Source organism: Camelina sativa, chromosome 18, assembly GCF_000633955.1.
Source record: "Camelina sativa cultivar DH55 chromosome 18, Cs, whole genome shotgun sequence".
Classification (NCBI taxonomy): domain Eukaryota; kingdom Viridiplantae; phylum Streptophyta; class Magnoliopsida; order Brassicales; family Brassicaceae; genus Camelina; species Camelina sativa.
This window is the reverse complement of record NC_025702.1, coordinates 10,638,041-10,651,871: the sequence shown is the minus strand read 5'-3', so window position 1 is coordinate 10,651,871 and position 13,831 is coordinate 10,638,041. Positions and strand designations below refer to the sequence as shown.

At 34.4% G+C, this 13,831-nt stretch overlaps 3 protein-coding genes and 1 pseudogene across 3 annotated transcripts; 3 read left to right on the top strand and 1 right to left on the bottom strand.

The window, feature by feature from the left end:
• On the top strand, positions 1,706-3,120 carry LOC104761040 (F-box protein At5g50450). The gene is made up of 3 exons (XM_010484059.1): positions 1,706-2,049; positions 2,156-2,318; positions 2,401-3,120. The coding sequence occupies exons 1-3, from the start codon at positions 1,883-1,885 to the stop codon at positions 3,118-3,120; spliced, it is 1,050 nt and encodes a 349-aa protein (XP_010482361.1). The 5' UTR covers positions 1,706-1,882.
• Positions 5,178-5,986, bottom strand: LOC109130556. The gene is made up of 2 exons (XM_019240238.1): positions 5,622-5,986; positions 5,178-5,522 (listed from the first exon to the last, which is right to left on the bottom strand). Exons 1-2 carry the CDS (start codon positions 5,816-5,818, stop codon positions 5,477-5,479), a joined length of 243 nt encoding a protein of 80 aa, XP_019095783.1. The 5' UTR covers positions 5,819-5,986; the 3' UTR covers positions 5,178-5,476.
• LOC104761038 lies at positions 7,219-8,848 on the top strand (annotated as a pseudogene).
• On the top strand, positions 10,377-13,603 carry LOC104761037 (probable ubiquitin-conjugating enzyme E2 33). Its single transcript, XM_010484057.2, has 10 exons — positions 10,377-10,632; positions 11,453-11,546; positions 11,742-11,796; positions 12,182-12,220; positions 12,313-12,376; positions 12,473-12,534; positions 12,622-12,661; positions 12,745-12,772; positions 12,917-13,008; positions 13,126-13,603. Exons 2-10 carry the CDS (start codon positions 11,490-11,492, stop codon positions 13,409-13,411), a joined length of 723 nt encoding a protein of 240 aa, XP_010482359.1. The 5' UTR covers positions 10,377-10,632; positions 11,453-11,489; the 3' UTR covers positions 13,412-13,603.

Here is a 13,831-nt window from a genome sequence, read left to right as displayed (position 1 = left end):
TTATATTGTTTTTCTTAGTCTACACCCATATGTAATGATTAGGGTGCAAGTTCACTCCAAAAAAATATCAAAGGAAAACGTGTTTAGTAACTTTGCTTACAATTAAACGATGGCCAACTATATGTGTTCATATGTGACGGCCACATGATTTTGTGTGTGTCTTCCGTACTAATGTGTCCCTCTTCCTCACCTTCGCTTATTGATATGTCTTTCCAAAGCCATGTAAGATTTTGACCAAAGTCAATCACATGTAACACTCTACCTTTTTATTAGTAAACCGTTATTAGGGAAAATGGTCGTATCCACACTGATCATCGTTTAAGGTTCTTGATCGTGGTTGCATAACGGTTAATGATAGTTTCTTAATCGTGGCTTTGCGATTTGATAGTGTGATAAGATGAACTTAATTAATCGTGGTTGTTTAATTGTTATATTAGCATGTGATTAAATTCTATTTATCTATTGGTTTGTAAATTATTTTTTTTTAATTTGTTTTTTTGAATAAAATGTAAAATTATTTAAAATGCATCTAGGAAGTTGGAACTAACGAGCAATAATGGTCTTTAACTGTTTTTTTTTTTTTTGTTATGTTCTTCTCTATTTTTTTGTCTACTATACATACCTAAATTACATATTTGACACCTTCACAAAAATGATAAGTTCATTCCGTAGTTGCCAGTTCATTGATAAGTTTAAACGATTAGCGACTCAAAATTTTAAACGTTAAAATTATTACCTAGCGAAATAAATGTTATTTATATGAAAAATGAAAAATGAAAAATGGAGTATTTTTATATGAAAAATGAAAATGAGTTGCCTTCCAAAACAAATGTTATTATAATAAATTCAAATCTAAGGTTATTTTTAGGAAAAAAATCTCATCAAATTTATGTTTATCTCTTTAACATGACATATATTTTAAATCTGTTTCTTAAATTATATTAGTAGTTAATATTATAAATTGGTAAAGTTATCATTTTAAAATAAAGAAAAAGTTAACTTTTCTATAACATTTTTTAGGGATAAGATGTTATTATACGAAATTTTATAATTCAATATACGTTTACTGATATCTTTTTTACAAACAAATTGTTAAATCATCATTTTTTAACATTTTCTGTCATATTTTTTTTATTGTAATACGTTTTTCATTGTTCTATTAATTGTTAGTCAATGTATCAAAATTTATCTAAATCACCATGATTATTGGCTATAATATCTCTGTTTTAAAACTTAAAACGATGGTGAAAATCTATTTGGGTCATTTGATTGGCAATTTGCTGCAAATCTTAATTGCTAATTGTTATGTGTCAGTTTTCGAATTTATATAATAAAATATATATGATAGCTTCGTACGCGTGTTACCGGTTAAGATAGCAAAACTTACGTTTAATCAAATTCTTATGATGGTTAAAGTAACTGACGCAAAAAAAATACATTTCCCACTTTATTTTGATATATAGAATTCTGCCGTTAAACTATATTTATATTCAAAAATTCAAATCAAATAAAAGCGAATTCAACAAAATATATCGCAAGATCTATAATGTAACTGGTCTTAAGGTAAAAAACAAAATAGTTACTTTGTTACCCTTTTGAGGCCATTGACCATAAATTTTCACTGATTTGTATTATAAAAAAAAAAGGAAGGAGAAAGAAAGAGCCACGAGAGCCTTTTCTTTATAAAGCCAAAGCCAAATCAGTTTCTTAATCACGAGTCACGACTTGTATACATGTAAACCAAAAAAACCTGTGTGCCTTCCTATAAATGTACACTACTTCCCTTTTGTGATTCCTCTGCCCTCTATTTCTCTCCTCCACTCTCCTCTCAAATCTTTTTAACCACAACCCAACAAATCAAAAACTCAAAAATCTTTCTTCCATGACGATGACGACGACGACGACGCATCTCAACAAAAAACCAAGGTTAGAGAACAACACACTAGTCAACCATTTCGACGACTTACCTGACGATCTCATCATCTCTATCCTCCGTAAACTCTCTTCCTCCGCTTCTTCTCCTTCCGATTTCCTCACCGTTCTCCCCACGTTAGTCTCTCTCTCTCTCTCCCACCCACCACTCCATCTCCATCTCCTCCTTCCGTTTTTTTTTTTTTTTGACGCAGTCTCTTTTTTTTTGTTTGTCGTTACACAGATGCAAGAGATTGAATAAGTTAGCGTTACATCCTCTGGTTTTATCAAAAGCCGGTACTCAAACCTTAGCCGTCACGGCGAAGAAATGGTCCGACTCTGCTCACGCTTTCCTCAAACTCTGCGCTAATGCCGGAAACGCCGACGCTTGCTACGCTCTCGGAATGGTTCGTTCTCGTGATCACTCCTTCGAAATCTCCGCTTCGACTTTTTTTTTTTTATGAAATCTAATTTTTTAATCTCTTACAGATCCGATTTTACTGTCTTCAAAACCATGGGAGCGGCGCGTCGTTTATGGCTAAAGCGGCGATTCAATCTCACGCGCCGGCGCTTTACGCGTTAGCGGTGATTCAGTTCAACGGAAGCGGCGGTTCAAAAACCGACAAGAATCTACGCGCCGGGGTAGCTCTCTGCGCTCGTTCCGCTTATGTAGGCTACGTCGATGCGCTTCGTGAGCTCGGTCACTGTCTCCAAGACGGTTACGGCGTCCCTCGTAACGTCTCTGAAGGTCGTAGGTTTTTGATTCAAGCCAACGCGCGTGAGTTCGCGTGTTCTCTACGCTCTTACATCTCTCTCAAATCCGAGGAGGGAGACGAGGAGATGTTGTTGACCGATCTGAGCGCTGTTCCGGTTCATGAGATTCATCCGGTTAACCGGTTTTTGAAAGAGTGGTTTGGTCCGGGTCGTGTTGGTTTAGCGGAAGGGTTGAGGATGTGTTCGCATGACGGTTGTGGGAGGCCCGAGACTCGTGCTCATGAGTTTAGGAGGTGTTCGGTTTGCGGGAAGGTTAATTATTGTTCGCGTGGATGTCAAGCGTTGGATTGGAGAGTAAAGCATAAGACGGAATGTACGCCGTTGGATCTTTGGGTTGCGGCGGCGGCGGCGGCTGTGGCGATGGAGGAGATTGGTGGCGACGGTGAAGCGGTGGTCATTGATGATGATGCTGATGATAATCATGCGGAGCGGTAACCGTNTTTTTTTTTTTTTTTTTTTGGAATCCTTTTAAGCTTTTTTTTCTGTTTTTATTTTTTTCTCTTTTCTTAATTAAATTAGTTTGGACTAATGGCGTTTCTGAATTCCCTAAATACTGACATGACATGTTACTTTTAACAATATGGTATATTTTAATTTGCATATTCCGATATAAACAAGAGAGCATAATGAGCATATAGGCGTAAACAATTCCAAAAGAATGCAATTTGATAATTTCATTAACCCAAAAAGTAACAATAAGACAAGAGGCTCCAAGACTTTTAAACTACGGACGCTTTGTAAGAATAGCACGAGAAAGCAATGAAGAGCAAAAGTTTAGCATGTGCGGGCAATTGAACCAAACCAAATTGGCAGAATCGTAAACCTAAACAAAGATTGGCCAATTCGATTTGGTTTCGGTTTTGAGCTTAACAAAACCAATCTGAATGAGGAAGCATAGAAATCTGGTAACCGGTTCGGTTCGGAACCACCAAACCGAACTTACTATAATATGGTGGAATAAAAAAAAGAACCAACCACAAGACATCAGTGTTCAATGAACTACTAGGCCTTACGAACAGAGTTGTCCTCAGGTTTGCATGGTCCTTCAGAGACGGTAAACCATTCATCCTGCTCACAGAGGATGTCACAATGAGGGGGATATCTCACAATCTCCAAAACTGAAGAGTTTGATTATGTGGTTACATAAATTCGTAGTGATCATATGGTATGTTGCTGTATAGGACGACCTTTTCTTTTACAAGACTAAGTAAGAGGATGATGAAACTGTTTTTTCACAACCTGATTTTGGATTGCCTGCTCCTGAATATGAAGGAGACACATGGATCACTACTCAAATCCTTGATGTTGTTTGGGGTGTGCCATGTGAAGCCCATCACTAAACTAATCCTACTCTGCAAGTGGTAAGTCTGGACAAATTTCTTTAAACCCTACTACTTTGTTTCTGAATCTGGTCTCGATGGTTAATGCTTTGATAATTAATTTGTTGTGGTTCTGTTTCGTAGTCTTGTGGCTCCATCAAGCGGCACACAGCCTTGCCACCTCAAGCTGCTGCTCCTGCTTTTTTTTTTTCTGGCTGTGACTAAAATTATTGACCATAACTTCCCTAGACATGTTTTTGTTTCTGTTGAAACCTACCTATATATCTCTTCTCTTGCGTCATTATGTGATATTTCTACTAAATTTATATACATTCCAACATAATTACTCAGTTTCTACTAATCTTACACACACATTACTTGTTTTAGAAGTTACCTCATGGTTGCTATGACTACCAAACTCTGCTTCCATTTCCAGTATTGCTATAATTTGTCCAGAGTATCCACGCAATGAAACTATAAAAGATTTCATAATATCCTCAGAAGCAACACAAAGTATCCGCAAACAAATTCTTCTTGGAACATAAGGAAAAAAACAAAAGTGAGAAATTAAATTACCAGTTAACAAACCCGCGAACAAATTTAGATACTTAAATGTATAAGGGAGAGATCGATCAAACCAAGTCGCCTTGGTCCAGTGGTAAAGGGAGAAAAGTCCTGCCACCTGGGTTCAGAGTAGCATTGGCCACGGGGTCGAAATTTAACATGGTTTCCCCCACCCCCAAGAGATTAGTCTTTGGGCCTAGGAAGCCTGTTATCAAAAACGTTTCTGGCTAAACTTAGCTAGCTACATGTTCGTTTCCATGTTGTAATCTATAGTTTTCTGAAAGTTTGTATAAAAAAAATGTCCATCAAAGTTTTCTTAAATTCTTGCACTGATTAAGCTGGTATCTTCTTGAACAAGAGAAGGCAGGATACCCGTAATTGGCCACTCTATTGTTCCACGAAAGCTATTTGTTTGATAGATACTTTTGTTATAACTTCACTTATTTGGAATTAATCCTAGGATATCATTACTTTGTTGCAGTTATGTCAACTGAAATTATCATAACGAATGAAAATGAGACAATGCAAGAACAAAAACCTTGCATATATAGTTGAAGCCCTTCCCCGACTAGATCTATTCTTACAAGTAGGCTTATAAAATTTCCCAACAAGTTCTTGAAGATTTCTCAGACAAAAAAACTAATTAAAAGCAAGTAATAATTCTATATGAACATGAAGATGTTTTACAATTCTACAAAATCCAATAAACACTCCTTAGAGGTCTAAACAATGAGCCTGGACTCAGTAAAACAGTGTCAAAGTAGGACATTTTTAGAAGAGTATTAGTATCAAACTCTACATTGAAGCATTCACAAACAAGTGCAGGCAATACTATTTCTACAACCAAAAAAAGAAAAAAGAAAAAACCAAAAGATCTAAGTAAAAAAAAACAACAATTAGTGAAGAATCTATGGTTCTCTTGATGTGATCTGATGTTTCCTACTTGGACCTCTCCTGGTACAAATATACACAATCTTGATGTCAAAAAATTACCTCAAAAACAATTTGGTGTAGAGATTGAAATATTTTGATTGCGTAGGGTGTTTCACTTACTTGTTTTGTATTGGGCTGTATCGACTCCTTGGGATTTTTCGTAAGCTACCTCCAAGTGACTTCTCCTTCATCTCCTTGCTTATCTGCAAATCTCTCAAATCTCGGAGTCCCTCTGTGTGAAACTTGCTGCTAAAGAAAGCTAATAAAACCAGAAACAGAGCTACTGAGATCGATCTTGATGGATGTAATCTCTTCATTTGTGAATTATTATTCTTTGTTTCTTGAAAAAACTTTTGGGTAGAGAGATGTGTTGATGAGTTAAAAGAGAAAGGGAGATAGAGAGAAAGACAAGTTGTAAAGCTTGTTTGCTTCGTATGATATGTATTGGTTCTATGACTTTTTGAGATCTGATCACGTGAACTTAGTTTTTTTTTCGTTTTTCTTCCGAATCATTTATTTCAGATGGTGAGATATTTTTTTTTTTAAATTTAATCAACTAATTTATGGAACATTCACTGATATTGAGTGTCCTCACTTTCACACAAGCACATGTATACACGTTAATGTATGTGTTTACCAATATTAGTAAGTCCAACTTCATGAGATCGCAAAAGTTTGCAGTTAAAACATGAACAGCTGTGTTTTGTCTCTATGCTAATGCTACGGTATCCACATTACTTTATTTCATTTTTTTGGTTCTATTACCAAAGCTTTGCAGAGAGAAAAAAGACAGTCAAATATATATTGGAACTTAGTAATTTGCATGGGAAAATTGCAAAACAAAATATCATTTATATATAAGAGTTTGATCAAATGTAAAATCTAGTTTTTGATCTAACATTTTAAAAATATAACGTTTGAAGCATTATCGCTATTAAATCTGAAAATTGATATAAAATAGTGATACCATTTTTCTTACCATAGTTAGTCAGATGATAATCTTTTAAAATATTAATAATAAAACCTCAAAACAATCAAAAATGCAGTCTACATATTCAAAGTTTCAAGGCAATGTCATATACAATGATTTATAGAAAAAATGTCATATATTTATATATAATAAGAAACTTTCTTTTAAAAATCAAAACTGCGAAACGTAATCATTTAACTACAATTATTTTTTTCTTAACACTTTTGTGATTTAATACCTTTAACTTTGGAGAACTACATTTTTGTGGTAAATTTCAAGGTAATCCTCTACAAAAAAAATGAAGCTTAAATTACAATTACAATGAAAATTAGATGTTAAAAACAAAAAAAAGGTAAAAATTGAATTTGTTCCTTGCAGAAATTCTTCATTAGCATTCATATCTTTCTTTACAACTGGATTTTGATAAAGTAAAAACTATAAAGGCTTTTTTTATATCACTTTTAAGAGAACGTTATGATATAAACAAAAAATAGACACAGTTAAAGAAATCTTATTGAAGCTAAATCTTGGTGGAGTAATTAATTTATTCAATAGAGTAAATCTATATAACCTAGTAACGCATATATTATCTTAAAATTAATTTAAATCACAAATTTTTATTATACATGGACAGTTTGTCTAGGCAAATCTTTGACCATGATGGCCAAAGGGTCCAATCCAACAAACTTCATAATTAACTTAACCATCAACATAAATTATACAGACCCGACCAAAGGCCCCCCGTCCAATTTGGTTCGGTTTAAGTAAACCGGTCCCTTGCTGTTTCGTCGTCTCTATGTTCTGCGCGTCGAAACCACCAGAGATAAATCTCTCCAGGTGCTGTGATCTATTCCAACAATTTCCATAATTTTTTCCTTGGATCTGGGCTTACATAGTCACGAATCGCTCTGCCTTGATTTACTTCGTCAGCTAAATCGAAAAGTAATCGCAATTCTGGCCTCCATCGAACTGGTACGCTGATGAGTTTCTTTACCTTTTCTTAGATTTACCTCATTGAGATCCTCTTGAATTTGTTAGCTTCTTCATTCGTTGATTGAATTTAATGAATTTTTCGAGTGGATGAACCATTTCTTATGGAATATTTTTAGGGTTTTGATCGTATGTCGACTGATTTGTCTGGGTTTGTAATTTTGATTGGATTGTTTTAAGTTTTTTTTTTCCTTTTGCACAATCTAGTGGGTTTAGGCAAATCTTGTTGAAAAGTGCTTTTGATTCTAAGTTGGTTTAATTTTGCATCACCTAATTTGTTTGTTTTTTTTTTTTTTTTGTATATGTTCCAGCAAGGAGAAGATCTGTGGTTTCTTTGGTCTCTTTGTTGTGGTGGTTACTGATATAATGGCGTCTGGGACAATGGGAGGGTTGTCTGAGGTATATAGTAGTGCTAAAAGGATTCTACTGAGGGCTCGTGACGGTATCGATAGGTTGGAAAGGTTTGACTCTGATCCGACCGATCTGGCTTCCTCTGTGAAACGAGATATTACTGAGGTTCAATCTCTCTGCTCCAATATGAACGGTCTCTGGCGCTCAATCCCTGTTAAATCCCAGCGTGATCTTTGGAGAAGGTGAGGAATCCATTCTTGAATCCAAGTTCACCCACATTATTATAGATCAACCAAAATGGCTTAATTCTTATGCGTTTATTAATGCAGAAAGAGTGAACAAGTAGGGGAAGAGGCTGAGTATTTGAACCAAAGTCTGGAAAAATATATGTGGAGGAATCAGAAGAAGATGTTGGAAGCTAAAGAGAGAGCGGATTTGTTAGGCAGAAGGAGCGGAGAAGGAGCTCACATTTTGCAAATATTTGATGATGAAGCTCAAGCAATGAGCTCTGTCAAGAATTCAAAGAGAATGCTCGAAGAGTCGTATACAACGGGATCGTTTGAAGGTACTACTAACTCACTCTAAACCTCCTCAAGCTTAATACTACTCTGCATTGTATTGGCACAAGTCAATGTGAAAACATTTTTTTCTAACATTGTTTTTTTTCTTCTAATTGTCAGAGGGCACAACGTAAGGCTTTGGATGTTCTGAACACCGTAGGGCTCTCCAACTCTGTGTTGAGGCTTATAGAGAGGCGTAATCGTGTTGACACCTGGATTAAATACGCCGGTATGATCGCGACTGTTGTTATATTGTATTTCTTCATAAGATGGACGCGTTAAACCTTACAGAACTGAATACAAATATTTGTAGTATGTAGAGAGTTATGTGACTTGATCTTAGGATCATTTGCCTTTTTTTATTTTTGTTTATGCATCTTACAACACATTTACGGTATCAAGCTTGAAATTGTCAGTATAGTACACGTATTCTTGATTTCCTTTGTGTTGAATATATATGCTCTTTGCCTGTGCAAGTTGGCCATGGTTTCTTTTTTTTTTGTTCGAGAAAGATAAGTAAAAATGTTTGGAAGTTTTGTCATTTCTCATTGCGTTCTGTTTCTCAATAACCGGGCCAGATCTTGATCATTGCACTGGAATTGTGTGGACACTGTTGTATTGGATAAACATGTTCCTTTTTTTTTTGTTTTTTTTTATTTAGTCAGCCTCTATAGAAGGATCTAAGTCGGATTGCAAAAGAAGAACTAAACCATGAATTTAAAACGAATACATACTTACAATATTCATGGTGTTAAAACGAACACATGGTCAGGAGCAACTTTATCACCGGTTTGATTGCATTCTCTTGGCTTCAATTGTAATCACAAAGCTTCTAAAATCCAAAGTGCCATAGCCAAGGAGAAAGAAGTATGCAATGCGAGAGAGATCATGACACCGCCTATTTCATATTTCATATTTCAGAATGTATTAAAAAAAAAAACAGAATATAAAATGACACCGCATTTTGCCATTCTCTTTAGGAATCGAATATATTATAATTGAAATCCAATATTTAACTCAATAACTTTGACTCATGGTTAAAATACCGAAGAAAGAGCAAAAACCGAACCGGGACAGGATAATTAATTAAAGAGTTATTTGGTATAACGATACATTTTTTAAACATAATTAGAAAGATGATACATTCACTATTTATAATTAGAAAAATCTATATTGATCATTGTTGGTCTATTTTTTCAGTCATTTTTGCCATTCAACAATTTTTTTAATTACACTTTATGCCATTGTACATCTCATTTTCTTCTTATTTCTTGATTTTTTAAACAATTTTTAATATAATTTTCTTTTAGAAAACTTCTTAGATAGAAAAATTATATATTTTTTTCTTTACAATTTGATATGAATTTTGTTTAATAATTTTTAAATATATTATATACATATTTTGTATTCGTACACATTTTTAAGTGTATAGATATCTATACACTTTATTAAGTGTACAAATGTATGTACACATAATTAAGTGTACAGATGTCGGTATACATTATTAAGTGTACATATATAATTTTTACCAACCATTGCAGTACAAATATCTGAAATTCTAAGTATTAAACAAATTACATTTCTACACTTGATAATGTGTACAGATATCTGTACACTTAAAAATGTGTATGGATACAAAATATGTATATAATATATTTAAAAATTATTAAACAAAATTCATATCAAATTATAAAGAAAAAAATATAAAATTTTTTGTATCTAAGAAGTTTTCTAAAAAAAATTATATTAACAATTATTTAAAAAATCAAAAAATAAGGAGAAAATGAGATGTCAATGACATATGTTCCACTCTCACTTCTATTTCTACTCATTTCTATCTCATACTACTCTCTTTTTTCAATCCTAAATAATAAGTGTATCAAACTCATAATTAAGTTTCATAAATGTACTAAAACCCCAACAAACCTTAATTAAATTAAAGAAATAACCGACTCAATTGGATATTTTTTTGGGTTGCTTCGGTTAAAGTAAAACCAATCTCCTGCTTTGCTAATTTCCTCTCTCTCTCTCTGTGCCGCGTCGAAAAAAAAGAAAGAAATAAACGAATGATTATTATCAACGAGAAACCCCACAGAGAGAGAATCTCCTACAGGTGCTGATCATTCATCATCGATTCCGAATTTTTCATCCTTGGATCTGTTATTATACCTCCTTAGTCACGAATCACTTCGCTTGTTGTTCATCCTAAGCCAAGCCTCTGATCACACACACAATTTCACGTCTCCACTCCCTCGAATTGGTACGCGCACGCAGATGAATTTGATTTTTTCTTTCCCTTTTTTTTGCTTTTTCTTTTTTCTTAAATTTCGCTTTGAATTTGATGGTTCTTCAATTTTATTCACTCGATGGAACTGAATCATATGGTGGAGTTGCGGTATTATTATTTTTCTTAGGGATCTTTTAGGAATATTCTTTGAATTTTTTTTTTTGGAAGTTGATCAATTTTTTGTTTTGTTTTTTTTCGGTTTTGAGTGATTTGTGTGTTCTTTTCACAATTTGTTGGGTTTATGCAAGTTTTTTTTTGTTGAAAAGATGCTTGTGATTCAAGTTTTACTTGATCTTTTCCTTTTTTTTAGTTTTTTTTGGAATCAATTGGTCAAGTTGTGCTTTTTCTGTATGTGTTCTTGAGATGGTAGTATTAGCCTAAACTATACGGTAGTGGCATGTAAAGATTATACAGTTTTGGAATTGTTATTTCGTATGACAACCTTAAATGCTTGGACTTGACTTAAAGATCAAGTTCTTGATAATCTTGTTTAGTTTGTATGAATTCCATTTTCGTGTAATTACGCCACCTGGATTGGAATATACAAGTTGACATGTATAATTCAGACAAAAACAAAAAAAGGTTAGACATTTTTCTGGTCTGTGATTCTATGTTTTATTTCCCCCCATGTGATATTTTCTTGTCTTTGCTTGTTCATGTCATTTTGCCAAATGTATGACTTACGCCAGGATGGTGTTCCTTGATATGGACTTTATCTTACTGTTGTACCTTTCATACTTAAAAGGTTGGATTGTCTCTCTGCAGTTTACAATTCGATTTTTTTGATTGACAGGAACTAGACTTAAATCGGAACTCTCTCAAGCATTTAGATGGCAGAAAAAGCTTGTATAAAGCGACTTCAAAAGGAATACAGAGCACTTTGCAAGGTTTTGTTTCTTCTTCTTATTCTGTTCTAGTGTTTCTGTCGAACCTTATCACTCTGTCCATCAATTTTAGATAAATGTTATCAAATGTGGTTTCTTTGCTTGTGCAATTCGTCATGGTTTTTTGTTCAGGATATGTTTTATCTTATGTATGTTACGCTGTGAGTAATATTAACTTGTTATGTTCTGGATTGCTAGGAACCAGTCTCGCATGTTGTTGCGCGTCCTTCCCCAAATGACATTCTTGAGTGGCGTAAGTCATATCTAGCTTTCAAAGTCTCTTTTCCTCTCTCGTGATATTTGCTTTTAGTTATTCTATTACAGTTTGGCAATAGGGATGCTTACCTTGCATTAGGTCAATATATTTGCTGGGTAGTGGGTATATATGTTTCTTCCGTTGGGCATATAGAATAAATTACGAAATAGGGCGTTGCTATGGGTGAGTTGGTGACGGAGATAGTATTGATATCATATTACATGGTAAGTAGTAATATTTAATGGTGAAGAAGACTTAATTTCGTTATAAAAACCTAATTAAAACCCCCCAGAATTTTCTTTCTTATTGCCTAACTGAGAAGGGTCATGCTGTTCTTTTAGCATTTAGGGAATTTTAATATTAATTGAGTTTTACCCTACAGATTATGTTCTGGAAGGCAGTGAGGGAACACCTTTTGCAGGTTCAAATCTTCATTGTTAATATACATGCTAAATGCGTATTTTTACATTCCAATACAGTATATGATTCTGATATTCGAATTCTCTTTGATAGGAGGATTTTACTATGGGAAGATCAAGTTCCCTCCAGAATATCCTTACAAGCCACCTGGAATCACGTGCGCTCTTTATTCCTTTAGAAATTCCTTCGTAATATTGTCACCCTCCAATGTTTTATTCCGAGTTTCTAATAAACCAAGGTTCTGTGGCTGCAGAATGACAACACCAAATGGTCGATTTGTGACACAAAAGAAAATCTGCTTGTCTATGAGTGACTGTAAGCACAGTCTTCTTTTTCATTATTTGTAAGTTAATTTCAATGAACTTGTCTGTTATCTAATTATCTTCACCCTGGCATGCACAGTTCATCCAGAAAGCTGGAATCCAATGTGGTCAGTGTCAAGGTATAAGATTTGATGTATATTTTAAATGTTTTCAAGTTATTCGAATAAATCCTTATTTGACTAATTCGATTTCCTGAATGCAGCATACTTACTGGACTTCTCTCATTTATGGTAAGTTCATTTGTAGGTCTAGAACTTTTCTTCTTGCATAACCTCTTAGTTTGTACCGTTAGATCTTTATTGATTTGACATAGCAATGTCCTTTGTTACTGTGATAATGCACCCTCCGTTCATTTAATATCTTTCTGCATACAGATGGATAACAGCCCTACAACAGGAAGTGTAAACACTAGTGTAGCCGATAAACAACAGTTGGCAAAGTCATCTCTTGCTTTTAATTGTAAAAAGTAAGTTTCACTCCCACCAAAAACTGTAACTGTTTTGAGTTTAGGATAATCTCAAAAATTGACTAGAGAACGGTAAAGCTTTACATGTCATTCATTTTTTCTCAACTGTTGTGGCAGTGCAACGTTCCGGAAACTATTCCCCGAGTATGTAGAGAAGTACAGCCAGCAACAAGTAGCTGAAGAGGAAGCAGCCACTCAGCAGAAAACTCCCGAGGATTCTCCTGAGAGTGAAAAACCGAAAGTCGAATCAGATAAAAGTGTTGGTCTTAAAAAGGAAGGCATTCAAGAAATGGGATTGAAAGAGAGGAGAAGGAACAAGAAAGAAGCGCTACCGGGTTGGATAGTATTGTTGCTAGTATCGATTGTTGGGGTTGTAATGGCTTTGCCTCTGCTTCAAATGTGATAAGATGCAATGCAACGCAACCATGACTGCAAGTCAATATGGTAAAGTCTGTTTTATCATGCTCTCTCACTCTCTCAGTACTTAAGTAGTAGTGTCTTTTGTTATCTCCCCTCTCTTAAAAAGTAAACAGATACATCGAGTTTGGTGTGGCTTTTGAAATTACGTATAAATATAAAGTTAGCTTAATTTGAATTACTACTCCCTAAAGCAGCAGGAGGCATATTAGTAAATGATGGCTTCGTATTACAGTTGTAGAGGAACAAATTAATTCCCCCTTTGTGCGAACCTGAGTACAAATTGAAAATAGTAAAGTTAAAGTCTAGGTCTAGACTTTCTAGTAGCCAAAACACGTCGATAAACCTAACCGGCTATATTAAACCGACCATTTTAATTAATTTTTGAAACCCGGTATGACCCGTA

What these genes read in the sequence shown, in the direction of transcription:
- LOC104761037 (XM_010484057.2), top strand. Translation starts at nt 11,490, where the DNA reads ATGGCAGAAAAAGCTTGTATAAAGCGACTTCAAAAGGAATACAGAGCA. An exon ending in AAATGACATTCTTGAGTGGC is followed by an intron (nt 11,797 to 12,181) that starts GTAAGTCATATC and finishes TTTACCCTACAG; the next exon opens with ATTATGTTCTGGAAGGCAGT. An exon ending in TACAAGCCACCTGGAATCAC is followed by an intron (nt 12,377 to 12,472) that starts GTGCGCTCTTTA and finishes CTGTGGCTGCAG; the next exon opens with AATGACAACACCAAATGGTC.
- LOC109130556 (XM_019240238.1), bottom strand. Translation starts at nt 5,818, where the DNA reads ATGAAGAGATTACATCCATCAAGATCGATCTCAGTAGCTCTGTTTCTG. An exon ending in TACAGCCCAATACAAAACAA is followed by an intron (nt 5,523 to 5,621) that starts GTAAGTGAAACA and finishes TATTTGTACCAG; the next exon opens with GAGAGGTCCAAGTAGGAAAC.
- LOC104761040 (XM_010484059.1), top strand. Translation starts at nt 1,883, where the DNA reads ATGACGATGACGACGACGACGACGCATCTCAACAAAAAACCAAGGTTA. An exon ending in TTCCTCACCGTTCTCCCCAC is followed by an intron (nt 2,050 to 2,155) that starts GTTAGTCTCTCT and finishes GTCGTTACACAG; the next exon opens with ATGCAAGAGATTGAATAAGT. An exon ending in CTTGCTACGCTCTCGGAATG is followed by an intron (nt 2,319 to 2,400) that starts GTTCGTTCTCGT and finishes AATCTCTTACAG; the next exon opens with ATCCGATTTTACTGTCTTCA.